This window comes from Scomber japonicus, chromosome 12 (assembly GCF_027409825.1).
Source record: "Scomber japonicus isolate fScoJap1 chromosome 12, fScoJap1.pri, whole genome shotgun sequence".
In the NCBI taxonomy this organism is placed as follows: domain Eukaryota; kingdom Metazoa; phylum Chordata; class Actinopteri; order Scombriformes; family Scombridae; genus Scomber; species Scomber japonicus.
The window spans coordinates 35,427,415-35,454,640 of NC_070589.1; the positions used below are offsets into that span (position 1 = coordinate 35,427,415).

The 27,226-nt window shown below is 48.3% G+C and overlaps 1 protein-coding gene and 1 long non-coding RNA gene across 2 annotated transcripts in view; both read right to left on the minus strand.

Annotated features, from left to right (window-relative positions):
* The window catches only part of pex5lb (peroxisomal biogenesis factor 5-like b), a 36,118-nt gene extending 16,249 nt beyond the window's left edge, over positions 1-19,869 (minus strand). Inside the window, exons 1-4 of the mRNA XM_053330913.1 lie at positions 19,789-19,869; positions 10,502-10,616; positions 3,567-3,827; positions 711-828 (exon numbers count right to left, since the gene is read on the minus strand). Coding sequence (XP_053186888.1) covers positions 711-828; positions 3,567-3,827; positions 10,502-10,616; positions 19,789-19,860 — 566 coding nt within the window. The 5' untranslated portion in view covers positions 19,861-19,869. The remainder of the gene's footprint in view (positions 1-710; positions 829-3,566; positions 3,828-10,501; positions 10,617-19,788) is intronic.
* A 5,753-nt stretch (positions 19,870-25,622) lies between these two features.
* LOC128369504 (uncharacterized) lies at positions 25,623-26,209 on the minus strand. The gene is made up of 3 exons (XR_008322014.1): positions 26,193-26,209; positions 25,917-26,031; positions 25,623-25,640 (listed from the first exon to the last, which is right to left on the minus strand). It is a non-coding gene; the product is annotated as an uncharacterized LOC128369504 (long non-coding RNA).
* Positions 26,210-27,226: the final 1,017 nt, after the last annotated feature.

Sequence of the window (27,226 nt, forward strand, 5' to 3'; positions counted from 1 at the left end):
GTTTACTACTTTATATACGGTTAGCTAGTTTACACAACTTTATATACAGTTAGCTAGTTTATACTACTTTATACGGTTAGCTAGTTTACACTACTATATATACAGTTAGCTAGTTTACACTACTTTATATACGGTTAGCTAGTTTATACTACTTTATATACAGTTAGCTAGTTTACTACTTTATATACAGTTAGCTAGTTTATACTACTTTATATACAGTTAGCTAGTTTACTACTTTATATACAGTTAGCTAGTTTACTACTTTATATACAGTTAGCTAGTTTACTACTTTATATACAGTTAGCTAGTTTATACTACTTTATATACAGTTAGCTAGTTTATACTACTTTATATACAGTTAGCTAGTTTACAGTTTTTGGACTTTTTCTCTAATCTTTGATTTTTTGGATCATTTGAACATTTATTGAAATGAAAGCATGTGAGAAGTTTAGAGGGAAGAATCAGTATTTGGTGGAGCTGTTAACAACATAGTACTAGTACCTCTAACTGTACTACAGTAAAGTACTAGTACCTCAAACTGTACTACAGTAAAGTACTAGTACCTCTAACAGTACTTCAGTACTTGACTGAATGTATTGAGTTACTTTGTGAAGAAGGTAAACTCAGTAAACTCAGTCATGTGATTAAAGTACTAGTGCCTCTTCTTCTTCTTCTTCGTGGGTGTTTTTATGTGTTCATGTTTTTGTTACCAGAGCAGTTCACTGGACGAGTGATGGGAGGTGCATCTCTTCTCGTATCTCCTCCTGCAGCCGTCCTCCACGTCCAGGTTCACCTCGTCCCATTTGTCCAGAGGAGACGACAGACTGACTGTGAACGCATCAACAAACCTGTGAGGACGCGTTATCGCTGCCTTCATAACCTGTCACATGAAATACAGCTCAACCTACAACCTAACCCAACAGAACAATAAACTCTCTTCAACAAGGAGACTAAACTAAGACCTGAGACTTGTTGATGACGATCAGAAAGCGTCGGTGTATGAATGTTTGACTCCGATGACTCGTACAGTTCGTCCTGCAGGGTTTTAACGTCTCATCAAACTGAAAGCTCAGATTAAAGTCTCCGCTGCTTTTCACTCACAACTGAGTGAATTCAAAGCTTTTAACTAAATGAAGAGAAGCTAAAAACAACGTTCACCTGAAAACTCTGCAGATAAATCTAAGTGGAACATTTTAAGCTGTATTTATTCATCTTTCTGAACACCTGGCTATAAACTCTATAAACAACCTGACAAATCATCTCATTAATATTTGTGGCTCACATGTTAGCAGACACAGATTTGCATGAGCCCATTTTTTCATAGTCGACTAACTGATGGAGACAAGCGACGACTCATGAATATTTACTGCTAAAGAGATAATGTGTCAAAAATAACTAAATATTCAGAACAAACAAGCTTTAACTGCACAAACTGGTATTAATTTAAATGATAATCAGCCTTCTTCATTTCTTTACACAAACACATTCATGTAATGAAGCTGTGTTGAAAATGCAAAATTCAACATTAAATAACTTTCCTCAACACTTTAGGAAACACCGGTTTGGAGAAATATAAAAAGCTAAAAGCAGCGTCAGATTCATCAGATAGAAAAAACCCATGAAAATAAGTTACAGCTTGTTTCTGAAGAGCTCCAGAAGTGATCATTAGGGATCTGTCATTAAAACTGAATCATCATTAACAGTCTGACTGTGACCTCCATGATGTCTTGCTGCAATGACTCACTGAGCTGTAGTCTAGTGTTCAGGTTCATTAACAAGTTTCAGCCACTAGGAGGAGCTCTAAGCTTCAGAGTGAATGTTTCCTGCTGCCCTCGGCTACTTTGACTCGGTAATAAGTTAGCCTGCTAGCTAGCTGACTGGTAGTAAGTTAGCCTGCTAGCTAGCTGACTGGTAGTAAGTTATCCTGCTAGCTAGCTGACTGGTAGTAAGATAGCCTGCTAGCTAGCTGACTGGTAGTAAGTTATCCTGCTAGCTAGCTGACTGGTAGTAAGTTATCCTACTAGCTAGCTGACTGGTAGTAAGTTAGCCTGCTAGCCAGCTGACTGGTAGTAAGTTAGCCTGCTAGCCAGTTGACTGGTAGTAAGTTAGCCTGCTAGCTAGCTGACTGGTAGTAAGTTATCCTGCTAGCTAGCTGACTGGTAGTAAGTTAACCTGCTAGCTAGCTGACTCGTAGTAAGTTAGCCTGCTAGCCAGCTGACTGGTAGTAAGTTAGCCTGCTAGCCAGCTGACTGGTAGTAAGTTAGCCTGCTAGCCAGCTGACTGGTAGTAAGTTAGCCTGCTAGCTAGCTGACTCGTAGTAAGTTAGCCTGCTAGCTAGCTGACTGGTAGTAAGTTATCCTGCTAGCTAGCTGACTGGAGGGAACATGATGCAGACGAAGACACACTAAAGTCCAGTGTGGTTTAAAAAGCTTCCAGAAAGTAAGATAAACTAAAACGTCAGTAACGAGGAATACATGTCAGAATCACACATGTATAAGGTTTAATATGCTGGTTGTCATAGTAACAAGTTTAGGTTTGAGGACATTTTGACAGAATTTTTCAGTTTTTCTTTTGTTTTTAAGAATAAAGCATTTAAAAACATTTAATGAGTCAGTTTATCCTGCAGAGTGGAAACTCTGTTTTTACATTAAAGAGCAAATTAAACACTTTTAATTGTGACTTTAATCTGAAATGAACCAGAACCAGATTCCATGTACCGTGATTATAATACTATAATAATCTGACTGAATGACTGTAAATGCTTCCTTCCTTCCTTCTTTCCTTCCTTCCTTCTTTCCTTCCTTCTTTCTTCCCTTCCTCTTTTCCTTTCTCCCTCCCTCGTTCCTTATTTCCTCCGTCCTTCCTTCCTTTCCTTCCTTCCATCTGTCCTTCCTCCCTCCCTCCTTCTCTCCTCTCTTCCTTCTTTCCTTCCTCCGTCCTTCCTTCCTTCCTTTCCTTACTTCCATCTGTCCTTCCTCCCTCCTTCCTTCTCTCCTTCCTTCTTTCTTCCCTTCCTCCCTCCCTCCTTCTCTCTTTCTTTCCTCCCCTCTACCTTCCTTCCTTCCTTCTTTCCTCCGTCCTTCCTTCCTTCCCTTCCTTCCTTCCCTTCCTTCCTTCCTTTCCTTCCTCCCTCCTTCCTTCTCTCCTTCCTCCATCCCCCTTTCTTCTTCCTTCCTTCCTTCTTTCTTCCCTTCCTCCCTCCCTCCTTCTCTCTTTCTTTCCTCCCCTCTACCTTCCTTCCTTCCTTCTTTCCTCCGTCCTTCCTTCCTTCTCTCCTCCCTTCCTTCTTTCCTTCTTTCTCCCCTTCCTCCCTCCCTCCTTCTCTCTTTCTTTCCTCCCCTCTACCTTCCTTCCTTCCTTCTTTCCTCCGTCCTTCCTTCCTTTCCTTCCTCCCTCCTTCCTTTCCTTCCTTCCTTCCTCCCTCCTTCCTTCCCTTCCCTCCTTCCTTCCCTTCCTTCCTTCCTTCCTTCCTTCCCTTCCTTCCTTCCTTCCTCCCTTCCTTCCTCCCTTCCTTCCCTCCCTTCCTTTCGATGAGTGTCCTATAAAGGGTTAACGTCCCAGCTCACCTGAGTCCAGAGAAACCCTCTCAGGAGTTCTGGGACTGGCAGGAAGCTGCTCCACCTCCACCTGGATCAGCTCCGTCTCGTCCGGTCTGACCCGCCGGCGAGGACTTCTGGAGCTGCCCTTCCTCCTCATAGGGCTCCTCCTGCGGTCCTTAGTGCTGCCCCCCCCGGTGCTGCCCCCTCCGGTGCTGCCCCCGCTGCTGCTGCCCCCGCTGCTGTCCCCCGGCTCGCTGAGGTCCACCAGGTCCAGAGCTGTGGACAGGACTGCAGGACGGAGGGACGGACAGTTAAAACCTCCTGCTGGGGTCAAATGCCCCAAACACAGATCTTAACCCTCCTGTTGTGCTCAGGTCAAGGAAGGAAGGAAGGAAGGAAGGAAGGGAAGGAAGGAGGGAAGGGAAGGAAGGAAGGAAGGAACGAACAAAATGAGGAAGAAATGAAGGAAGGGAGGAAAGAGGAAGGAAGGAAGTGGGGAACAAAGGAAGTGGGGAACGAAGGAAGTGGAGAACGAAGGAAGGGAGGAAAGGAGGAAAGAAGGAAGTGGGGAAAGAAGGAAATGAAGGAAGGAACGAAGGGAGGAAAGAGGAAGGAAGGAAGTGGGGAACAAAGGAAGTGGGGAACGAAGGAAGTGGAGAACGAAGGAAAGGAGGAAAGAAGGAAGTGGGGAAAGAAGGAAATGAAGGAAGGAACGAAGGAAGGGAGGAAAGACGGAAGGAAGGAAGGGAGGAAAGAGGAAGGAAGTGAGAAAAAAGGAAAAGAGGAAGGAAGTAAGGAGAGGAAAGAAGGAAGGAACATTCAAAAGAGATAGGGTCAATTTGACCCGGGAGCACAACAGGAGGGTTAATGAACGTCGAACAGGACTAACACTTTATATATGCACACATGTTCATTACATGGTGGAACAGAGACGATCAGGAAGTCTAATTTAGCTTTTTAGGAACATCTGCATCAGCTGATAACAGGCATGATTACTCTTTGCTGTGCTGATACCCAGTTATGTACAGAGCCATGTTGGAATCTGTCACCTTGTGTAATGACTGAAATCAAAAAGTTAAATAATATTTAAGAAACAGCTTAAAATCTACTTCATGAATATATATATATATATATATATAGGGGTGAGGGAGTGAGGGGGTGAGATGGTGAGGGGGTTAGGGGGTGAGGGGGTTAGGGGTGAGGGGGTTAGGGGGTTAGGGGATAAGGGGTTAGGGGGTGAGGGGGTTAGGGGGTGAGATGGTGAGGGGGTTAGGGGGTGAGGGGGTTAGGGGTGAGGGGGTTAGGGGGTTAGGGGATAAGGGGTTAGGGGGTGAGGGGGTTAGGGGGTGAGATGGTGAGGGGGTGAGGGGTGAGGGGGTTAGGGGTGAGGGGGTTAGGGGGTTAGGGGGTTAGGGGATAAGGGGTTAGGGGGTGAGGGGGTGAGGGGGTGAGATGGTGAGGTGGTGAGGGGGTTAGGGGGTGAGGGGGTTAGGGGTGAGGGGGTTAGGGGTGAGGGGGTTAGGGGGTTAGGGGATAAGGGGTTAGGGGGTGAGGGGGTGAGGGAGTGAGGGGATGAGGGGGTTAGGGGATGAGGGGGTTAGGGGATAGGGGATGAGGGGGTTAGGGGATAGGGGGTGAGGGGGTTAGGGGGTGAGATGGTGAGGGGGTTAGGGGGTGAGGGGGTTAGGGGGTGAGATGGTGAGGGGGTTAGGGGGTGAGGGGGTTAGGGGGTGAGATGGTGAGGGGGTTAGGGGGTGAGGGGTGAGGGAGTGAGGGGGTGAGGGGATGAGGGGGTTAGGGGATAGGGGGGTTAGGGGGTTAGGGGGTGAGATGGTGAGGGGGTGAGGGGGTTAGGGGTTAGGGGATGAGAGGGTTAGGGGTTAGGGGGTGAGATGGTGAGGGAGTGAGGGGGTGAGGGGGTGAGGCGACCCTTAAAAGAAGCATTATGTGGAATAACTTCATTCATTTATTTCCAGACCAGATTAGAGCTGGCCGATATGAGCATCGTCAAATATCACAATATCGATATTTTGACAATATTGTTGCGATGACTTTTGGTGCTTTTGGTCTGTTGGAGAACCCAGAGAACCCAGAGAACCCAGAGAACCCACAGAACCCAGAGAACCCAGAGAACCCAGAGTGACCCAGAGAGACCCAGAGAACCCAGAGAACCCAGAGAACCCAGAGAACCCAGAGAACCCAGAGAGACCCAGAGAGACCCAGAGAACCCAGAGAGACCCAGAGAACCCAGAGAGACCCAGAGAACCCAGAGAACCCAGAGAACCCAGAGAACCCAGAGAGACCCAGAGAGACCCAGAGAGACCCAGAGAACCCAGAGAGACCCAGAGAGACCCAGAGAGACCCAGAGAACCCAGAGAACCCAGAGAGACCCAGAGAACCCAGAGAACCCAGAGAACCCAGAGAACCCAGAGAACCCAGAGAGACCCAGAGAGACCCAGAGAACCCAGAGAGACCCAGAGAGACCCAGAGAGACCCAGAGAACCCAGAGAACCCAGAGAGACCCAGAGAACCCACACGGAGAACATGGAAACTCCACACAGAAGGACTCCAGCTGGCTGGCGGGTTCGAACCCAGAACCCTCTGCAGCACTGCACCCCTAAAAACCCCTCACCCTTATTATCTGATACGCTGTACGGTCATTATAGGGTTAGGGTTAACAGTTGGATGATCCGAGGCGCTTGGAGAGATATCTAAGTTTAATAAACTGACCCGAAATGTGATTTTAATGTTTGAAGTTAAACAATCTTCAGTCGGTTGGATCTGAACAGCTGTCAGTGTGCTGATCTCATCTTTTTATGAAACTACAGAACTGGCAATCAGCTGTTTCACCTCCAATCAAAAGTGACCCACGCTGAGACGAATCCCAGATAGCATGTGAATGTGGGCCACTTGAGGCAATGATCCGGCACTGTATTCATTCTTCTGGCCCGGACAAAACAGACGTGAACCTAAACTGGCCCATGTAGTAAATGCTACATTTGGGCCAAATATCACAAAACGAATATGGCCCATCTTTGGCCGAAATATGGCAAGTATGGCAATGACTAATCCGGATGTGAGCCTAAAGAGGCCCACATATAAGGAAACATACTTGGCCCACCTTTGTTGAAACATATTTGGGCCAGTCTTGGCCGAACTGGTTTATTTGGTGTGTTTTTGGTTGACATCTGGCATTGTGATGGCTTGGTTATGGCCCACTTTAGGCAAACATGAGCGGACCGCCCAAGTGCCATCATTCCATGCTGTATGTGGGCCGGATGAACATGTCAGGTGTGGGCCAGATATGGGCCAAAAGAATTTTGCTATCTGGGATGGCTTTAATAGACGATTCACTCAGAACATAATCAGCAGATGATGTGAATAACTGTTAGCTGCAGCCCAACAACATTTAATATAATAAAGTATATTGTGACCTTTAAGCGTCACCATGGCGATGTGCAGTTTGTGTTCAGTTTCAGTTTTTACAGAAACAAACTAACAGAGACTCTTAATGAAGGCAGAGAGGAGGACGAGCCGACAGCAGCACAGAGGAGGTCAGAGGTGCTAATTAATGACCGCTGCTCCTGCTGAGCTGGAGGTGACAGATGGACACTGAGGAGGAAGAGAGGAGGAGGAGGAGAGGAGGAGGAGGAGGAGGAGGAGGAGGAGAGGAGGACTGCCAAGGACAGAAAGTCAGGAGGACACCAAGAGAAAGGAAGCAGGAAGTGTGAAGCAGCTTTGGTGTTTGTTAGATTTAAAACAGCTGATCACAGGTCAGCTGCTCCCAACACTGTGAGGAGGCAGTGAGGAGGAAGTGAGGGGGGAGGAGGCAGTGAGGAGGGAGGAGGCAGTGAGGAGAGAGGAGGCAGTGAGGAGGCAGTGAGGAGAGAGGAGGCAGTGAGGAGGCAGTGAGGAGGGAGGAGGCAAGGAGGAGGCAGGGAGGAGGCAGGGAGGACAGAGGAGGCAGTGAGGAGGGAAGAGGCAGTGAGGAGGCAGTGAGGAGGCAGGGAGGAGGCAGTGAGGAGGCAGTGAGGAGGCAGGGAGGAGGCAGTGAGGAGGGAGGAGGCAGTGAGGAGGCAGCGAGGAGGGAGGAGACAGTAAGGAGGCAGTGAGGAGGGAGGAGGCAGGGAGGAGGCAGTGAGGAGGCAGGGAGGAGGCAGTGAGGAGGCAGTGAGGAGGGAGGAGGCAGGGAGGACAGAGGAGGCAGTGAGGAGGGAAGAGGCAGTGAGGAGGCAGTGAGGAGGCAGGGAGGAGGCAGTGAGGAGGCAGGGAGGAGGCAGTGAGGAGGCAGTGAGGAGGGAGTGAGGAAGGAGGAGGCAGTAAGGAGGGAGTGAGGAGGCAGTGAGGAGGCAGTGAGGAAGGAGGAGGCAGTAAGGAGGCAGTGAGGAGGCAGCGAGGAGGGAGGAGGCAGTAAGGAGGCAGTGAGGAGGCAGTGAGGAGGGAGGAGGCAGTGAGGAGGCAGTGAGGAGGGTGGAGGCAGTGAGGAGGGAGTGAGGAGGCAGGGAGGAGGCAGTGAAGAGGCTGTGAGGAGGGTGGAGGCAGTGAGGAGGGAGGAGGTAGTGAGGAGGGAGTGAGGAGGGAGGAGGCAGTGAGGAGGAAGTGAGGAGGCAGTGAGGAGGCAGTGAGGAGGGAGGAGGCAGTGAGGAGGCAGTGAGGAGGGAGGAGGCAGTGAGGAGTGAGGAGGCAGTGAGGAGGGAGTGTGGAGGGAGGAGGCAGTGAGGAGGAAGTGAGGAGGCAGTGAGGAGGGAGGAGGCAGTGAGGAGGCAGTAAGGAGGCAGTGAGGAGGGAGGAGGCAGTGAGGAGGCAGTGAGGAGGGAGGAGGCAGTGAGGAGGAAGTGAGGAGGGAGGAGGCAGTGAGGAGGCAGTGAGGAGGGAGGAGGCAGTGAGGAGGCAGTGAGGAGGGAGGAGGCAGTGAGGAGGAAGTGAGGAGGGAGGAGGCAGTGAGGAGGCAGTGAGGAGGGAGGAGGCAGTGAGGAGGAAGTGAGGAGGGAGGAGGCAGTGAGGAGGCAGTGAGGAGGGAGGAGGCAGTGAGGAGGCAGTGAGGAGGGAGGAGGCAGTGAGGAGGAAGTGAGGAGGCAGTGAGGAGGCAGTGAGGAGGGAGGAGGCAGTGAGGAGGGAGGAGGCAGTGAGGAGGCAGTGAGGAGGGAGGAGGCAGTGAGGAGGGAGGAGGCAGTGAGGAGGGTGGAGGCAGGGAGGAGGCCGGGAGGAGGTAGGAGGCAGGGAGGAGGCAGGGAGGAGGCCGGGAGGAGGTAGGAGGCAGGGAGGAAGCAGTGAGGAGGGAGGAGGGAGGAGGCAGTGAGGAGGCAGGTAGGGGGGAGGAGGCAGTGAGGAGGCAGTGAGGAGGCAGTGAGGAGGCAGTGAGGAAGCAGTGAGGAAGGAGGAGGCAGTGAGGAGGGAGTGAGGAGGCAGTGAGGAGGCAGTGAGGAGGCAGTGAGGAGGGAGTGAGGAGGCAGGGAGGAGGCAGTGAGGAGGGAGGAAGCAGTGAGGAGGGAGGAGGCCGGGAGGAGGCAGTGAGGAGGCAGGGAGGAGGCAGGGAGGAGGCAGTGAGGAGGGAGGAGGCAGTGAGGAGGGAGGAGGCAGTGAGGAGGCAGGGAGGAGGGAGGAGGCAGGGAGGAGGCAGGGAGGAGGCAGTGAGGAGGCAGTGAGGAGGCAGTAAGGAGGGAGTGAGGAGGCAGTAAGGAGGGAGGAGGCAGGGAGGAGGCAGTGAGGAAGGAGGAGGCAGTGAGGAGGGAGGAGGAGGCAGTGAGGAAGGAGGAGGCAGTGAGGAGGGAGGAGGAGGCAGTGAGGAGGGAGGAGGCAGTGAGGAGGGAGGAGGCAGTGAGGAGGCAGGGAGGAGGGAGGAGGCAGTGAGGAGGGAGGAGGCAGTGAGGAGGTAGTGAGGAGGCAGTGAGGAGGGAGGAGGCAGTGAGGAGGCAGTGAGGAGGGAGGAGGCAGTGAGGAGGCAGTGAGGAGGGAGGAGGCAGTGAGGAGGCAGTGAGGAGGGAGGAGGCAGTGAGGAGGCAGTGAGGCAGGGAGGAGGCAGTGAGGAGGGAGGAGGCAGGGAGGAGGCAGTGAGGAGGGTGGAGGCAGTGAGGAGGCAGTGAGGAGGCAGCGAGGAGGGAGGAGGCAGTGAGGAGGCAGGGAGGAGGGAGGAGGCAGTGAGGAGGCAGTGAGGAGTGAGGAGGCAGTGAGGAAGGAGGAGGCAGTGAGAAGGCAGTGAGGAGGCAGTGAGGAGGGAGGGGGGAGGGAGGAGGGAGGAGGGAGGGAGGAGGGAGGAGGCAGTGAAGGCAGTGAGGAAGGAGGTGGCAGTGAAGAGGCAGGGAGGAGGGAGGAGGCAGTGAGGAGGGAGGAGGCAGTGAGGAGGCAGGGAGGAGGCCGGGAGGAGGCCGGGAGGAGGGAGGAGGCAGGGAGGAGGCAGTGAGGAGGGAGGAGGCAGTGAGGAGGCAGGGAGGAGGCAGGGAGGAGGGAGGAGGCCGGGAGGAGGCAGTGAGGAGGGAGGAAGCAGTGAGGAGGCAGGGAGGAGGCAGGGAGGAGGGAGGAGGCAGTGAGGAGGGAAGAGGCAGTGAGGAGGCAGTGAGGAGGCAGTGAGGAGGCAGTGAGGAGGCAGGGAGGAGGCAGTGAGGAGGCAGTGAGGAGGCAGGGAGGAGGGAGGAGGCAGTGAGGAGGGAGGAGGCAGTGAGGAGGCAGTGAGGAGGCAGTGAGGAGGCAGGGAGGAGGCAGTGAGGAGGCAGGGAGGAGGCAGTGAGGAGGAAGTGAGGAGGCAGTGAGGAGGCAGTGAGGAAGGTGGAGGCAGGGAGGAGGCAGTGAGGAGGCAGGGAGGAGGGAAGGAGGAGGCAGGGAGGAGGCAGGGAGGAGGCAGTGAGGAGGCAGGGAGGAGGCAGTGAGGAGGCAGTGAGGAGGCAGGGAGGAGGCAGTGAGGAGGGAGGAAGCAGCGAGGAGGGAGGAGGCAGCGAGGAGGGAGGAGGTGATTATCGTGAGCTTACCCGCTGTGTTGGAGGTGAGCGGTCGGGTGGAGGCGGCGTCGCTCCGGCTCTCTAACAGGAAGTCATCGATGGAAGGACTCAGCAGAGGTCGACTCTCCTGCTGCTCGCCGACCAGCTGGAAGCAGAAACACGGTCACATGACGTCTGAGAGGCTTCAGCTTCAATAAACATCATCTACACACTCAACTCACTTTATTACTTTTATTAAATCTACTTTCAGCTCAACATTCAAATATAGAATGGAAGAATGGAAGGGAGGAAGAAAGAAGGAAAGGAGGAAGGAAGGAAAGAAGGAAGGAAGGGAGGAAGAATGAAGGAAGAATGGAAGGGAGGAAGAAAGAAGGATAGGAGGAAGGAAGGAAAGAAGGAAGGAAGGGAGGAAGAATGAAGGAAGAATGGAAGGGAGGAAGAAAGAAGGAAAGGAGGAAGGAAGGAAAGAAGGAAGGAAGGGAGGAAGAATGAAGGAAGAATGGAAGGGAGGAAGAAAGAAGGAAAGGAGGAAGGAAGGAAAGAAGGAAGGAAGGGAGGGAGGAAGAAAGAAGGATAGGAGGAAAGAAGGAAAGGGGGAAGGAAGAATGGAAGGGAGGAAGAAAGAAGGAAAGGAGAAAGGAAGGATGGAAGGAAGTATGGATGGAAGGGAGGAAGAAAGAAGGAAAGGAGGAAGGAAGAATGGAAGGGAGGAAGAAAGAAGGATAGGAGAAAGGAAGGATGGAAGGAAGGAAGGGAGGAAGAATGAAGGAAGAATGGAAGGGAGGAAGAAAGAAGGATAGGAGGAAGGAAGGAAAGGGGGAAGGAAGAATTCTGTCCTTCCTCCCTCCCTTCCTTCTGTCCTCTCTCTTTCCTCCCTTCCTTCTGTCCTCCCTTCCTCCTTTTCGTTCTTCCTCTTTTCCTGTCTCCCACTGTCCGTCCTTCCTTCCTTCTTTCCTTTCCTCCCTTCCTCCCTCGCTCCTGTCCTTCCATCTTCCTCCCTCCCTCCCTCCCTCCCTTCCTTCCTTGACTCGAGGACAACAGGAGGGTTAAAGATGGTTTCTGTCATTCATCCAGATATTAAAAGGAGGTGTGACATCATGATTGACAGCTGTGACAGCCAATCAGTGATCTCTGGTCAGTATTACAGCTGCTGGATGAGCTGCAACTCTCCATTCACTTCTTGGTTAATCATAGTTTTAACCTCCACTGCAGACCAACACAACTGCAACGATTCGTCACCTAACTCATTTATTATCAACTAGTTTGATAGTCGAGTCATTTCCTCCTTAAATGTGAATATTTGGCTGCTCGGCTTATCGTTGCTGCTCATGTTTGAATGTTGTGTCTCTTGTACCGTCTAGATCTGCTCTGTGTGAAGAAAGCTTTGGTTGTAATTTGGTGCTATTAATAATATATAATTAAACGTTCTGGTTTCTTGATGACAGTAAAGTGAATATCTTTGAGACATGTGAGGACGACATGGTGATACGATGGTTGAAGCTCTGCAGGATTTTTTTTAAGTATATTTTTTTGGGCCTTTTTGCCTTTAATGTTCAAGTCAGTAGAGAGACAGGAAACTGGAGGCAGAGAGGGGGGGGTGACGTGCAGGATAGGACCGCTCAGTGTGGGATTTGAACCTGATTCGAGGACTGGAGCCTCTACACACGGTGCTCCACCCACTGAGCTAAACACCATCACCATGAAACAGTGATTTCATGGAGTCTAATTAGCAGCAGTGATTCCTGATGACATCATCATGTGACATCATCATGTGACATCATCATGTGACATCATCAACATTAATCCAGCTTAACAACAGCTGTGTGATCAAAGTTCATCCACCGGTCAGCAGAGAGCAGCTCCACCTTCATATACACCTTACGATCTACACCCTCAATGCTCCATCTAACCTCTGCTCCATCTCTGCTCCATCTCTGCTCCATCTAACCCATCTGCTCCATCTCTGCTCCATCTCTGCTCCATCTAACCCATCTGCTCCATCTCTGCTCCATCTCTGCTCCATCTAACCCATCTGCTCCATCTCTGCTCCATCTCTGCTCCATCTCTGCTCCATCTAACCTCTGCTCCATCTAACCTTTGCTCCATCTCTGCTCCATCTCTGCTCCATCTAACCTCTGCTCCATCTCTGCTCCATCTCTGCTCCATCTAACCTCTGCTCCATCTCTGCTCCATCTAACCCATCTGCTCCATCTCTGCTCCATCTCTGCTCCATCTCTGCTCCATCTAACCTCTGCTCCATCTAACCTTTGCTCCATCTCTGCTCCATCTCTGCTCCATCTCTGCTCCATCTCTGCTCCATCTAACCTCTGCTCCATCTAACCTTTGCTCCATCTCTGCTCCATCTCTGCTCCATCTCTGCTCCATCTAACCTCTGCTCCACCTCTGCTCCATCTAACATCTGCTCCATCTAACCTCTGCTCCACCTCTGCTCCATCTAACCTCTGCTCCATCTAACCTCTGCTCCATCTAACCTCTGCTCCACCTCTGCTCCATCTCTGCTCCACCTAACCTCTGCTCCATCTAACCTCTGCTCCATCTAACCTCTGCTCCACCTCTGCTCCATCTCTGCTCCATCTAACCTCTGCTCCATCAGGGTGATAATGAGTCCAGACAGTTTCATGTTTCTTTAAAAGCTGAAAGCAGCAGTTTGTGTGTGTGTGTGTGTGTGTGTGTGTGTGTGTGTGTGTGTGTGTGTGTGTGTGTGTGTGTGTGTATGTGTGTGTGTGAAACGTTTCAGAGAGCAGCCGAGGACTCAGACACGAACGTAATCCTTAAATCCATTCATGTGCACAGCTGCTGATTCCTGAGTTACAAACTCTAAATGTTTAATTCATCGAGCCGGTACTAGTACTTTACTGTAGTACTGTTAGAGGTACTAGTACTTTACTGTAGTACAGTTAGAGGTACTAGTACTTTACTGTAGTACTGTTAGAGGTACTAGTACTTTACTGTAGTACAGTTAGAGGTACTAGTACTTTACTGTAGTACAGTTAGAGGTACTAGTACTTTACTGTAGTACAGTTAGAGGTACTAGTACTTTACTGTAGTACAGTTTGAGGTACTAGTACTATGAGTTGTTAACAGCTCCACCAAATACTGATTCTTCCCTCTAAACTTCTCACATGCTTTCATTTCAATAAATGTTCAAATGATCCAATATTTCAGACCCTTTGGAGGGGCCCCACCCCTAGGTTGGGAACCACTGGACTAAACTAGCTAACTGTATATAAAGTAGTAAACTAGCTAACTGTATATAAAGTAGTGTAAACTAGCTAACTGTATATAAAGTAGTATAAACTAGCTAACTGTATATAAAGTAGTAAACTAGCTAACTGTATATAAAGTAGTGTAAACTAGCTAACTGTATATAAAGTAGTGTAAACTAGCTAACTGTATATAAAGTAGTATAAACTAGCTAACTGTATATAAAGTAGTATAAACTAGCTAACTGTATATAAAGTAGTAAACTAGCTAACTGTATATAAAATAGTGTAAACTAGCTAACTGTATATAAAGTAGTGTAAACTAGCTAACTGTATATAAAGTAGTATAAACTAGCTAACTGTATATAAAGTAGTATAAACTAGCTAACTGTATATAAAGTAGTATAAACTAGCTAACTGTATATAAAGTAGTGTAAACTAGCTAACTGTATATAAAGTAGTATAAACTAGCTAACTGTATATAAACTAGCTAACTGTATATAAAGTAGTGTAAACTAGCTAACTGTATATAAAGTAGTATAAACTAGCTAACTGTATATAAAGTAGTATAAACTAGCTAACTGTATATAAAGTAGTATAAACTAGCTAACTGTATATAAAGTAGTGTAAACTAGCTAACTGTATATAAAGTAGTGTAAACTAGCTAACTGTATATAAAGTAGTGTAAACTAGCTAACTGTATATAAAGTAGTGTAAACTAGCTAACTGTATATAAAGTAGTATAAACTAGCTAACTGTATATAAAGTAGTAAACTAGCTAACTGTATATAAAGTAGTGTAAACTAGCTAACTGTATATAAAGTAGTAAACTAGCTAACTGTATATAAAGTAGTGTAAACTAGCTAACTGTATATAAAGTAGTATAAACTAGCTAACTGTATATAAAGTAGTAAACTAGCTAACTGTATATAAAATAGTGTAAACTAGCTAACTGTATATAAAGTAGTGTAAACTAGCTAACTGTATATAAAGTAGTATAAACTAGCTAACTGTATATAAAGTAGTATAAACTAGCTAACTGTATATAAAGTAGTATAAACTAGCTAACTGTATATAAAGTAGTGTAAACTAGCTAACTGTATATAAAGTAGTATAAACTAGCTAACTGTATATAAAGTAGTATAAACTAGCTAACTGTATATAAAGTAGTATAAACTAGCTAACTGTATATAAAGTAGTGTAAACTAGCTAACTGTATATAAAGTAGTATAAACTAGCTAACTGTATATAAAGTAGTATAAACTAGCTAACTGTATATAAAGTAGTATAAACTAGCTAACTGTATATAAAGTAGTGTAAACTAGCTAACTGTATATAAAGTAGTATAAACTAGCTAACTGTATATAAAGTAGTATAAACTAGCTAACTGTATATAAAGTAGTGTAAACTAGCTAACTGTATATAAAGTAGTATAAACTAGCTAACTGTATATAAACTAGCTAACTGTATATAAAGTAGTGTAAACTAGCTAACTGTATATAAAGTAGTATAAACTAGCTAACTGTATATAAAGTAGTATAAACTAGCTAACTGTATATAAAGTAGTGTAAACTAGCTAACTGTATATAAAGTAGTGTAAACTAGCTAACTGTATATAAAGTAGTAAACTAGCTAACTGTATATAAAGTAGTATAAACTAGCTAACTGTATATAAAGTAGTGTAAACTAGCTAACTGTATATAAAGTAGTGTAAACTAGCTAACTGTATATAAAGTAGTATAAACTAGCTAACTGTATATAAAGTAGTAAACTAGCTAACTGTATATAAAGTAGTATAAACTAGCTAACTGTATATAAAGTAGTATAAACTAGCTAACTGTATATAAAGTAGCGTAAACTAGCTAACTGTATATAAAGTAGTATAAACTAGCTAACTGTATATAAAGTAGTATAAACTAGCTAACTGTATATAAAGTAGTATAAACTAGCTAACTGTATATAAAGTAGTATAAACTAGCTAACTGTATATAAAGTAGTGTAAACTAGCTAACTGTATATAAAGTAGTATAAACTAGCTAACTGTATATAAAGTAGTATAAACTAGCTAACTGTATATAAAGTAGTATAAACTAGCTAACTGTATATAAAGTAGTGTAAACTAGCTAACTGTATATAAAGTAGTATAAACTAGCTAACTGTATATAAAGTAGTAAACTAGCTAACTGTATATAAAGTAGTAAACTAGCTAACTGTATATAAAGTAGTGTAAACTAGCTAACTGTATATAAAGTAGTATAAACTAGCTAACTGTATATTATATTATAGTATTTATAGTATTTATACTGCTGTGTTGGTATTTTTACTGCAGCTGATCAAAACTTGGTCAGTTTTTAATGTATTAATTAATTGATTGTATTAATATATATTGACTGTTAACTGTGTCTGTGGCTCCACTAATGTCACATCATCATTAAACAGCATTAAAGGCAGATTTCTCTTATTATGGAACTGTGGAATAAATTCATCTTAAATATCTTCTATTAATAATTTGTAACATTAAATTAAAAAGAATTAAAATGATGTACAGTTAAAGACATTTGATGTATTCTGCTGTTACTCGCCTCCATCTGGGGATTAAGTACGTTATTTATCCGCCTGATTAAATAAAAGGATTAAATCTGTTAAACTGGTTTCGAGACCAGCAGAAGCTTTCAGCTCGTCTTCCTCGTCTTCCTCTGAGGACAGCTGCTCTTACTGTTGATTCATCTCTAACTCATCTTCTGGATTCATTCATTAGTTGGTTAATAAAATGAAAAACATGGATCAAAGTCTAAGATGAAGTTTTCAAATGTCTCAAACATCTTCAGTTTATGTTCACTGAGACTAAAGAAACATTCAGATAGTTCAGAAGCTGAATCAGACGAGTCAAAGCGATTAATCGACATCGGTCCAATCGATTAATCGACTGATCGCTGTCGACATGAACGAGTTTATTTAGCAAAGTGCCCGCAGCTCTCCTGAGGTTAGTGAAAGGCATTCTGGGTAACAGGACAAAGGACAACCTTTAATCGGTGTGATCTGTGTGTGTCTGCCGTCCTAATCCTAATCCACACAGCCCCGTACGCCCACATGTCAACCGGAGTACGCTTGGATTTAATCCAGTGGGAGAGTTCAGCAGCACCACTGTCACAAACCTGTCTGTCACAAAACATCCAGCCACCAAATATCACCAAATATCACCAAATATCAATAAAATATCACCAAATATCACCAAATATTACCAAATATCACCAAATATCACCAAATATCACCAAATATCACCAAATATCACCAAATATCACCAAATATCACCAAATATCACCAAATATCACCAAATATTACCAAATATCACCAAATATCACCAAATATCACCAAATATCACCAAATATCACCAAATATCACCAAATATCACCAAATATCATCAAAATATCATCAAATATCAGCAAATTTCCTTCCTCCCTCCCTCCTTATTTCCTTCCTCCCTCCATCCTTATTTCCTTCCTCCCTCCATCCTTATTTCCTTCCTTCCTCCCTCCTTCCTTCTCTCTTTCTTTCCTCCCCCCTACCATCCTCCCTTTCTTCTTTTCCTGTGTCCTTCTTTCCTCCCTTCCTCTTTTCCTTTCTCCCTCCTACCTTTCTTCCTTCTTTCCCCCGTCCTTCCTTCCTCCTTCCCTTCCTTCCTCCCCCCTACCATCCTCCCTTTCTTCTTTCCTCTGTCCTTCTTTCCTCCCTTCCTTCCTTCCTTCTGTCCTTCCTCCCTCCCTCCTTCCTTCTCTCTTTCTTTCCTCCCCCCTACCATCCTCCCTTTCTTCTTTCCTCGGTCCTTCTTTCCTCCCTTCCTCTTTTCCTTTCTCCCTCCTACCTTCCTTCCTTCTTTCCCCCGTCCTTCCTTCCTTCTTCTCTTCCTTCCTCCCTTCCTCCCTCCCTTCCTTCCTCCTTTCCTTTCTTCTTCCTCCCTCCTTTCCTTCCTCCCCCCTTCCTTCTGTCCTTCCTTCCTCCCCCCTACCATCCTCCCTTTCTTCTTTCCTCTGTCCTTCTTTCCTCCCTTTCTCTTTTCCTTTCTCCCTCCTACCTTCCTTCCTCCGTCCTTCCTTCCTCCTTCCCTTCCTTCCTCCCTCCCTCCCTCCCTTCCTTCCTCCTTTCCTTCCTCCCTCCCTCCTTTCCTTCCTTCCTCCTTTCCTTCCTTCTTCCTCCCTTCCTCCCTCCCTTCCTTCCTCCTTTCCTTCCTTCTTCCTCCCTCCTTTCCTTCCTTCTTCCTCCCTCCTTTCCTTCCTTCCTCCTTTCCTTCCTTCTTCCTCCCTCCTTTCCTTCCTCCCTCCTTTCCTTCCTTCTTCCTCCCTCCTTCCCTTCCTTCCTCCCTCCCTCCCTCCCTTCCTTCCTCCTTTCCTTCCTCCTTTCCTTCCTCCCTCCCTCCTTTCCTTCCTTCCTCCTTTCCTTCCTTCTTCCTCCCTTCCTCCCTCCCTTCCTTCCTCCTTTCCTTCCTTCTTCCTCCCTCCTTTCCTTCCTTCTTCCTCCCTCCTTTCCTTCCTTCCTCCTTTCCTTCCTTCTTCCTCCCTCCTACCTTCCTTCCTTCTTTCCTCCGTCCTTCCTTCCTTCCTCCTTTCCTTCCCTCTTCCTCCTACCTTCCTTCCTTCTTTCCTCTGTCCTTCCTTCCTTCCTTCCCTCTTCCTCCCTTCCTTCCTTGACTCAGGGACAACAGGAGGGTTAAGGAAAGAATCTAATAATACTAAAACACACGTAGTATTTTATGTCTTCACACTTCCTCTTTTCCTTTCTCCCTCCTACCTTTCTTCCTTCTTTCCCCCGTCCTCCCTTCCTCCCTCCTTTCCTTCCCTCTTCCTCCCTTCCTTCCTTGACTCGGGGACAGCAGGAGGGTTAAGGAAAGAATCTAATACTACTAATATAAACTTCCTGTGTGTTAGAAACCTTCAACTTACTGAGTTTATTATAAAATGAAAGTGAAACATGATTTTATGTCTCTGAGCTCATTTGATATAAAACATGTTGTAAAGTTTGCCTCCATACGAGCGTGTGTGTGTGTGTGCCTCCATACGAGCGTGTGTGTGTGTGTGTGTGTGTGTGTGTGTGTGTGTGTGTGTGTGTGTGTGTGTGTGTGCCTCCATACGAGCGTGTGTGTGTGTGTGTGTGTGTGTGTGCCTCCATACGAGCGTGTGTGTGTGTGTGTGTGTGTGTGTGCCTCCATACGAGCGAGCGTGTGTGTGTGTGTGTGTGTGTGCCTCCATACGAGCGTGTGTGTGTGTGTGTGTGTGTGTGTGTGTGTGTGTGTGTGTGTGTGTGTGTGTGTGTGAGTTATTGATCTTCAGGTTAATGATTGATTTTAAAATGTGAGGAGTGAACCGACGCTGACGGGTGAGCAGAGAGACGCATCGATCTGCTCCCAGAACAAACTTTAAACTTTAAACTGGTCCAACTGGAAACAAGACAAACATATAAAACTACAAAAACATGTATTATTATATTTATTAAGAGATAAATGTGGTGAATTTTCTATTAAACTAACCCTTTGTGTGTTTAAAAGTGTTTATCATGTTGGATTAAAACTTCTTATTCATGTATTTTCAGACACAATGAAAAAAGAACAAAAAAGAAAGAAAAGAAAAAATATGTAAAAGAAAAAGAAATCCCACATCGTTTTACACCAGCTGTTTAACCCTCCTGTTGTCCTCAGGTCAAGGAAGGAAGGAAAGAAGTAGGAAGGAAGGAAGGAAGGAAGGAAGGAGAGAGGGAGGAAAGGAGGAAGGAAGGAAGGAAAGAGTAAGGACAGAGGGAGGAAAGGAGTAAGGAAGGTAGGATGGGATGGAGGAGGGAGCAAAGAAAGAGGGAAGAAGGAAGGAAAGAAGGAACAGTCAAAAGAGATGGGGTCAATTTGACCCGGGAGGACGACACAAGGGTTAAAGATGTGAAGCATGTGAAGTATGTTCAGTTTGTCGTACTTCCTGTTTCACATTTAAATGATGAAGTTTAAACAACAACAAAAAACAAAACAGAAGAAAACAGAAAAATGAAGAAAAGGAGTTTTTAAGAAGTGCCAAATAAAAAAAAAAACAAAACAAGCGTGGTCGTCATGCCAACCTTGGTTGTCACGGTGAGGAGGGGGTTTCCTTCTGAGGATGCCTTTTTACCAGGAAGCTCCTTCAGCACCATGGCAACGACCCTTTCCCCTTTCCCCTACAACAGGCAGATCAACAGGGTCAACCAACATCTGAGACGCTCCTCGAACGCCTCGAGACCAACGGAAACAACAAAATCCCTCAAAACTTAATAAAACCTGTGAAGTCAAATCATGTGGCTCGACAGTTCAGATTCAAATTTAAAGTTTTTAATATTTAATGATATCAAAATACACAAACCGACTAAACTATTACAGTTAAAGTCATGAATAAAGAAAATGTAGAAACAATGAATAAATGAGGATGTGACATGACTAATAGGGGAGAGCGGGGTCGGTTGAGTATTAGGGGAGAGCGGGGTCGGTTGGGTATTAGGGGAGAGCGGGGTCGGTTGAGTATTAGGGGAGAGCGGGGTCGGTTGTCTATTAGGGGAGAGCGGGGTCGGTTGAGTATTAGGGGAGAGCGGGGTCGGTTGAGTATTAGGGGAGAGCGCGGTCGGTTGAGTATTAGGGGAGAGCGGGGTCGGTTGAGTATTAGGGGAGAGCGGGGTCGGTTGAGTATTAGGGGAGAGCGCGGTCGGTTGAGTATTAGGGGAGAGCGCGGTCGGTTGAGTATTAGGGGAGAGCGGGGTCGGTTGACTAATAGGGGAGAGCGGGGTCGGTTGAGTATTAGGGGAGAGCGGGGTCGGTTGAGTGTTAGGGGAGAGCGGGGTCGGTTGACTAATAGGGGAGAGCGGGGTCGGTTGAGTGTTAGGGGAGAGCGGGGTCGGTTGAGTATTAGGGGAGAGCGGGGTTTGTTGAGTATTAGGGGAGAGCGGGGTCGGTTGAGTGTTAGGGGAGAGCGGGGTCGGTTGAGTGTTAGGGGAGAGCGGGGTCGGTTGAGTGTTAGGGGAGAGCGGGGTCGGTTGAGTGTTAGGGGAGAGCGGGGTCGGTTGAGTATTAGGGGAGAGCGGGGTCGGTTGAGTATTAGGGGAGAGCGGGGTCGGTTGAGTATTAGGGGAGAGCGGGGTCGGTTGAGTATTAGGGGAGAGCGGGGTCGGTTGAGTATTAGGGGAGAGCGGGGTCGGTTGAGTATTAGGGGAGAGCGGGGTCGGTTGAGTAGTAGGGGAGAGCGGAGTCGGTTGAGTGATAGGGGAGAGCGGGGTCGGTTGAGTGATAGGGGAGAGCGGGGTCGGTTGAGTATTAGGGGAGAGCGGGGTCGGTTGAGTATTAGGGGAGAGCGGGGTCGGTTGAGTATTAGGGGAGAGCGGGGTCGGTTGAGTATTAGGGGAGAGCGGGGTCGGTTGAGTGTTAGGGGAGAGCGGGGTCGGTTGAGTATTAGGGGAGAGCGGGGTCGGTTGAGTATTAGGGGAGAGCGGGGTCGGTTGAGTATTAGGGGAGAGCGGGGTCGGTTGAGTATTAGGGGAGAGCGGGGTCGGTTGAGTATTAGGGGAGAGCGGGGTCGGTTGAGTATTAGGGGAGAGCGGGGTCGGTTGAGTTTTAGGGGAGAGCGGGGTCGGTTGAGTATTAGGGGAGAGCGGGGTCGGTTGAGTAATAGGGGAGAGCGGGGTCGGTTGAGTATTAGGGGAGAGCGGGGTCGGTTGAGTGTTAGGGGAGAGCGGGGTCGGTTGAGTATTAGGGGAGAGAGGGGTCGGTTGAGTATTAGGGGAGAGCGGGGTCGGTTGACTAATAGGGGAGAGCGGGGTCGGTTGAGTATTAGGGGAGAGCGGGGTCGGTTGAGTATTAGGGGAGAGCGGGGTCGGTTGAGTAATAGGGGAGAGCGGGGTCGGTTGAGTATTAGGGGAGAGCGGGGTCGGTTGGGTATTAGGGGAGAGCGGGGTCGGTTGAGTATTAGGGGAGAGCGGGGTCGGTTGAGTATTAGGGGAGAGCGGGGTCGGTTGAGTATTAGGGGAGAGCGGGGTCGGTTGAGTATTAGGGGAGAGCGGGGTCGGTTGAGTTTTAGGGGAGAGCGGGGTCGGTTGAGTATTAGGGGAGAGCGGGGTCGGTTGAGTATTAGGGGAGAGCGGGGTCGGTTGAGTGTTAGGGGAGAGCGGGGTCGGTTGAGTGTTAGGGGAGAGCGGGGTCGGTTGAGTATTAGGGGAGAGCGGGGTCGGTTGTCTATTAGGGGAGAGCGGGGTCGGTTGAGTATTAGGGGAGAGCGGGGTCGGTTGTCTATTAGGGGAGAGCGGGGTCGGTTGAGTATTAGGGGAGAGCGGGGTCGGTTGAGTATTAGGGGAGAGAGGGGTCGGTTGACTAATAGGGGAGAGCGGGGTCGGTTGACTAATAGGGGAGAGCGGGATCGGTTGACTAATAGGGGAGAGCGGGGTCGGTTGAGTATTAGGGGAGAGCGGGGTCGGTTGAGTAGTAGGGGAGAGCGGGGTCGGTTGAGTGTTAGGGGAGAGCGGGGTTTGTTGAGTATTAGGGGAGAGCGGGGTCGGTTGAGTGTTAGGGGAGAGCGGGGTCGGTTGAGTATTAGGGGAGAGCGGGGTCGGTTGAGTATTAGGGGAGAGCGGGGTCGGTTGAGTGTTAGGGGAGAGCGGGGTCGGTTGAGTATTAGGGGAGAGCGGGGTCGGTTGAGTATTAGGGGAGAGCGGGGTCGGTTGACTAATAGGGGAGAGCGGGGTCGGTTGAGTATTAGGGGAGAGCGGGGTCGGTTGAGTATTAGGGGAGAGCGGGGTCGGTTGAGTATTAGGGGAGAGCGGGGTCGGTTGAGTAGTAGGGGAGAGCGGAGTCGGTTGAGTAATAGGGGAGAGCGGGGTCGGTTGAGTGATAGGGGAGAGCGGGGTCGGTTGAGTATTAGGGGAGAGCGGGGTCGGTTGAGTATTAGGGGAGAGCGGGGTCGGTTGAGTATTAGGGGAGAGCGGGGTCGGTTGAGTATTAGGGGAGAGCGGGGTCGGTTGAGTGTTAGGGGAGAGCGGGGTCGGTTGAGTATTAGGGGAGAGCGGGGTCGGTTGAGTATTAGGGGAGAGCGGGGTCGGTTGAGTATTAGGGGAGAGCGGGGTCGGTTGAGTATTAGGGGAGAGCGGGGTCGGTTGAGTATTAGGGGAGAGCGGGGTCGGTTGAGTTTTAGGGGAGAGCGGGGTCGGTTGAGTATTAGGGGAGAGCGGGGTCGGTTGAGTAATAGGGGAGAGCGGGGTCGGTTGAGTATTAGGGGAGAGCGGGGTCGGTTGAGTATTAGGGGAGAGCGGGGTCGGTTGAGTATTAGGGGAGAGAGGGGTCGGTTGAGTATTAGGGGAGAGCGGGGTCGGTTGACTAATAGGGGAGAGCGGGGTCGGTTGAGTATTAGGGGAGAGCGGGGTCGGTTGAGTATTAGGGGAGAGCGGGGTCGGTTGAGTAATAGGGGAGAGCGGGGTCGGTTGAGTATTAGGGGAGAGCGGGGTCGGTTGGGTGTTAGGGGAGAGCGGGGTCGGTTGAGTATTAGGGGAGAGCGGGGTCGGTTGAGTATTAGGGGAGAGCGGGGTCGGTTGAGTATTAGGGGAGAGCGGGGTCGGTTGAGTATTAGGGGAGAGCGGGGTCGGTTGAGTTTTAGGGGAGAGCGGGGTCGGTTGAGTATTAGGGGAGAGCGGGGTCGGTTGAGTATTAGGGGAGAGCGGGGTCGGTTGAGTATTAGGGGAGAGCGGGGTCGGTTGAGTGTTAGGGGAGAGCGGGGTCGGTTGAGTGTTAGGGGAGAGCGGGGTCGGTTGAGTATTAGGGGAGAGCGGGGTCGGTTGTCTATTAGGGGAGAGCGGGGTCGGTTGAGTATTAGGGGAGAGCGGGGTCGGTTGTCTATTAGGGGAGAGCGGGGTCGGTTGAGTATTAGGGGAGAGCGGGGTCGGTTGAGTATTAGGGGAGAGAGGGGTCGGTTGACTAATAGGGGAGAGCGGGGTCGGTTGACTAATAGGGGAGAGCGGGGTCGGTTGACTAATAGGGGAGAGCGGGGTCGGTTGAGTATTAGGGGAGAGCGGGGTCGGTTGACTAATAGGGGAGAGCGGGGTCGGTTGAGTATTAGGGGAGAGCGGGGTCGGTTGACTAATAGGGGAGAGCGGGGTCGGTTGAGTATTAGGGGAGAGCGGGGTCGGTTGTCTATTAGGGGAGAGCGGGGTCGGTTGAGTATTAGGGGAGAGCGGGGTCGGTTGAGTATTAGGGGAGAGCGGGGTCGGTTGAGTATTAGGGGAGAGAGGGGTCGGTTGAGTAGTAGGGGAGAGCGGGGTCGGTTGAGTATTAGGGGAGAGCGGGGTCGGTTGTCTATTAGGGGAGAGCGGGGTCGGTTGAGTATTAGGGGAGAGCGGGGTCGGTTGGGTTTTAGGGGAGAGCGGGGTCGGTTGAGTATTAGGGGAGAGCGGGGTCGGTTGAGTATCAGGGGAGAGCGGGGTCGGTTGAGTATTAGGGGAGAGCGGGGTCGGTTGTCTATTAGGGGAGAGCGGGGTCGGTTGGGTTTTAGGGGAGAGCGGGGTCTGTTGAGTATTAGGGGAGAGCGGGGTCGGTTGAGTATTAGGGGAGAGCGGGGTCGGTTGTCTATTAGGGGAGAGCGGGGTCGGTTGTCTATTAGGGGAGAGCGGGGTCGGTTGGGTTTTAGGGGAGAGCGGGGTCTGTTGAGTATTAGGGGAGAGCGGGGTCGGTTGAGTTTTAGGGGAGAGCGGGGTCGGTTGAGTATTAGGGGAGAGTGGGGTCGGTTGTCTATTAGGGGAGAGCGGGGTTGGTTGAGTATTAGGGGAGAGCGGGGTCGGTTGAGTATTAGGGGAGAGCGGGGTCGGTTGAGTATTAGGGGAGAGCGGGGTCGGTTGTCACGTTCATCAGATGTCGGCCTCTAGGGGGCGCTGCTGTTAAAAAGGGTTTCAGAGTTTAGGTGAGATGTGACCTCAGAGATCATTTCTGGAGTAAACTGCTTTAACATCGAGCTGAGAGGACGTTTAGTGTTTCTTTAAGAGGAAATATAAATATCAACTGTTCAGTGTTTCTCTTCTTTTGAGTTTCTAATAAAACATCATGAACATTAAACAGTATGAAGAGAGAGAGACAGGAAGGAAGGGTTTATCTTAGTTACGCCAAAACATGTTTGTCACATGTTGGTATATATAAATATATAATGTGATATATTTACTTCTTTCTTTCTTTAAGATGCAAAATGAGCAGAAACAAAGAGCCAGACTCCTCCAGATGTGAAGCTCAGAGCAGTCAGAGTTATAGAAGGACAAAAAATGCTCTTATAGGAATGATTGTTCCTCTTTATGTTCTCTACCAACCTCCATGATGTCTTACTACCAACCTCCATAGTGTCTTACTACCAACCTCCATAGTGTCTTACTACCAACCTCCATAGTGTCTTACTACCAACCTCCATAGTGTCTTACTACCAACCTCCATAGTGTCTTACTACCAACCTCCATAGTGTCTTACTACCAACCTCCATGGTGTCTTACTACCAACCAACCTCCATAGTGTCTTACTACCAACCTCCATAGTGTCTTACTACCAACCTCCATAGTGTCTTACTACCAACCAACCTCCATAGTGTCTTACTACCAACCAACCTCCATAGTGTCTTACTACCAACCTCCATAGTGTCTTACTACCAACCACCATAGTGTCTTACTACCAACCTCCATAGTGTCTTACTACCAACCTCCATAGTGTCTTACTACCAACCTCCATAGTGTCTTACTACCAACCAACCTCCATAGTGTCTTACTACCAACCTCCATAGTGTCTCACTACCAACCTCCATAGTGTCTCACTACCAACCTCCATAGTGTCTTACTACCAACCTCCATAGTGTCTTACTACCAACCTCCATAGTGTCTTACTACCAACCTCCATAGTGTCTCACTACCAACCTCCATGGTGTCTTACTACCAACCTCCATAGTGTCTTACTACCAACCTCCATAGTGTCTCACTACCAACCTCCATAGTGTCTTACTACCAACCTCCATAGTGTCTTACTACCAACCTCCATAGTGTCTTACTACCAACCTCCATAGTGTCTTACTACCAACCTCCATGAAGTCTTACTACCAACCTCCATAGTGTCTTACTACCAACCTCCATAGTGTCTTACTACCAACCTCCATAGTGTCTTACTACCAACCTCCATAGTGTCTTACTACCAACCTCCATAGTGTCCTACTACCAACCTCCATAGTGTCTTACTACCAACCTCCATGATGTCTTACTACCAACCTCCATGGTGTCTTACTACCAACCTCCATAGTGTCTTACTACCAACCTCCATGATGTCTTACTACCAACCTCCATAGTGTCTTACTACCAACCTCCATAGTGTCTCACTACCAACCTCCATAGTGTCTTACTACCAACCTCCATAGTGTCTTACTACCAACCTCCATGATGTCTTACTACCAACCTCCATAGTGTCTTACTACCAACCTCCATAGTGTCTCACTACCAACCTCCATGGTGTCTTACTACCAACCTCCATAGTGTCTTACTACCAACCTCCATAGTGTCTTACTACCAACCTCCATAGTGTCTTACTACCAACCTCCATAGTGTCTTACTACCAACCTCCATAGTGTCCTACTACCAACCTCCATAGTGTCTTACTACCAACCTCCATGATGTCTTACTACCAACCTCCATGATGTCTTACTACCAACCTCCATAGTGTCTTACTACCAACCTCCATAGTGTCTCACTACCAACCTCCATAGTGTCTTACTACCAACCTCCATAGTGTCTAACTACCAACCTCCATAGTGTCTAACTACCAACCTCCATAGTGTCTTACTACCAACCTCCATGATGTCTTACTACCAACCTCCATAGTGTCTTACTACCAACCTCCATGATGTCTTACTACCAACCTCCATAGTCTTACTACCAACCTCCATAGTGTCTCACTACCAACCTCCATAGTGTCTTACTACCAACCTCCATAGTGTCTTACTACCAACCTCCATGATGTCTTACTACCAAACTCCATAGTGTCTTACTACCAACCACCATAGTGTCTCACTACCAACCAACCTCCATAGTGTCTTACTACCAACCTCCATAGTGTCTTACTACCAACCTCCATAGTGTCTTACTACCATCCTCCATAGTGTCTCACTACCAACCTCCATAGTGTCTCACTACCAACCTCCATAGTGTCTTACTACCAACCTCCATAGTGTCTTACTACCAACCTCCATAGTGTCTTACTACCAACCTCCATAGTGTCTTACTACCAACCTCCATAGTGTCTTACTACCAACCTCCATAGTGTCTTACTACCAACCTCCATAGTGTCTTACTACCAACCTCCATAGTGTCTTACTACCAACCTCCATAGTGTCTTACTACCAACCTCCATAGTGTCTTACTACCAACCTCCATAGTGTCTTACTACCAACCTCCATAGTGTCTTACTACCAACCTCCATGATGTCTTACTACCAACCTCCATGATGTCTTACTACCAACCTCCATAGTGTCTTACTACC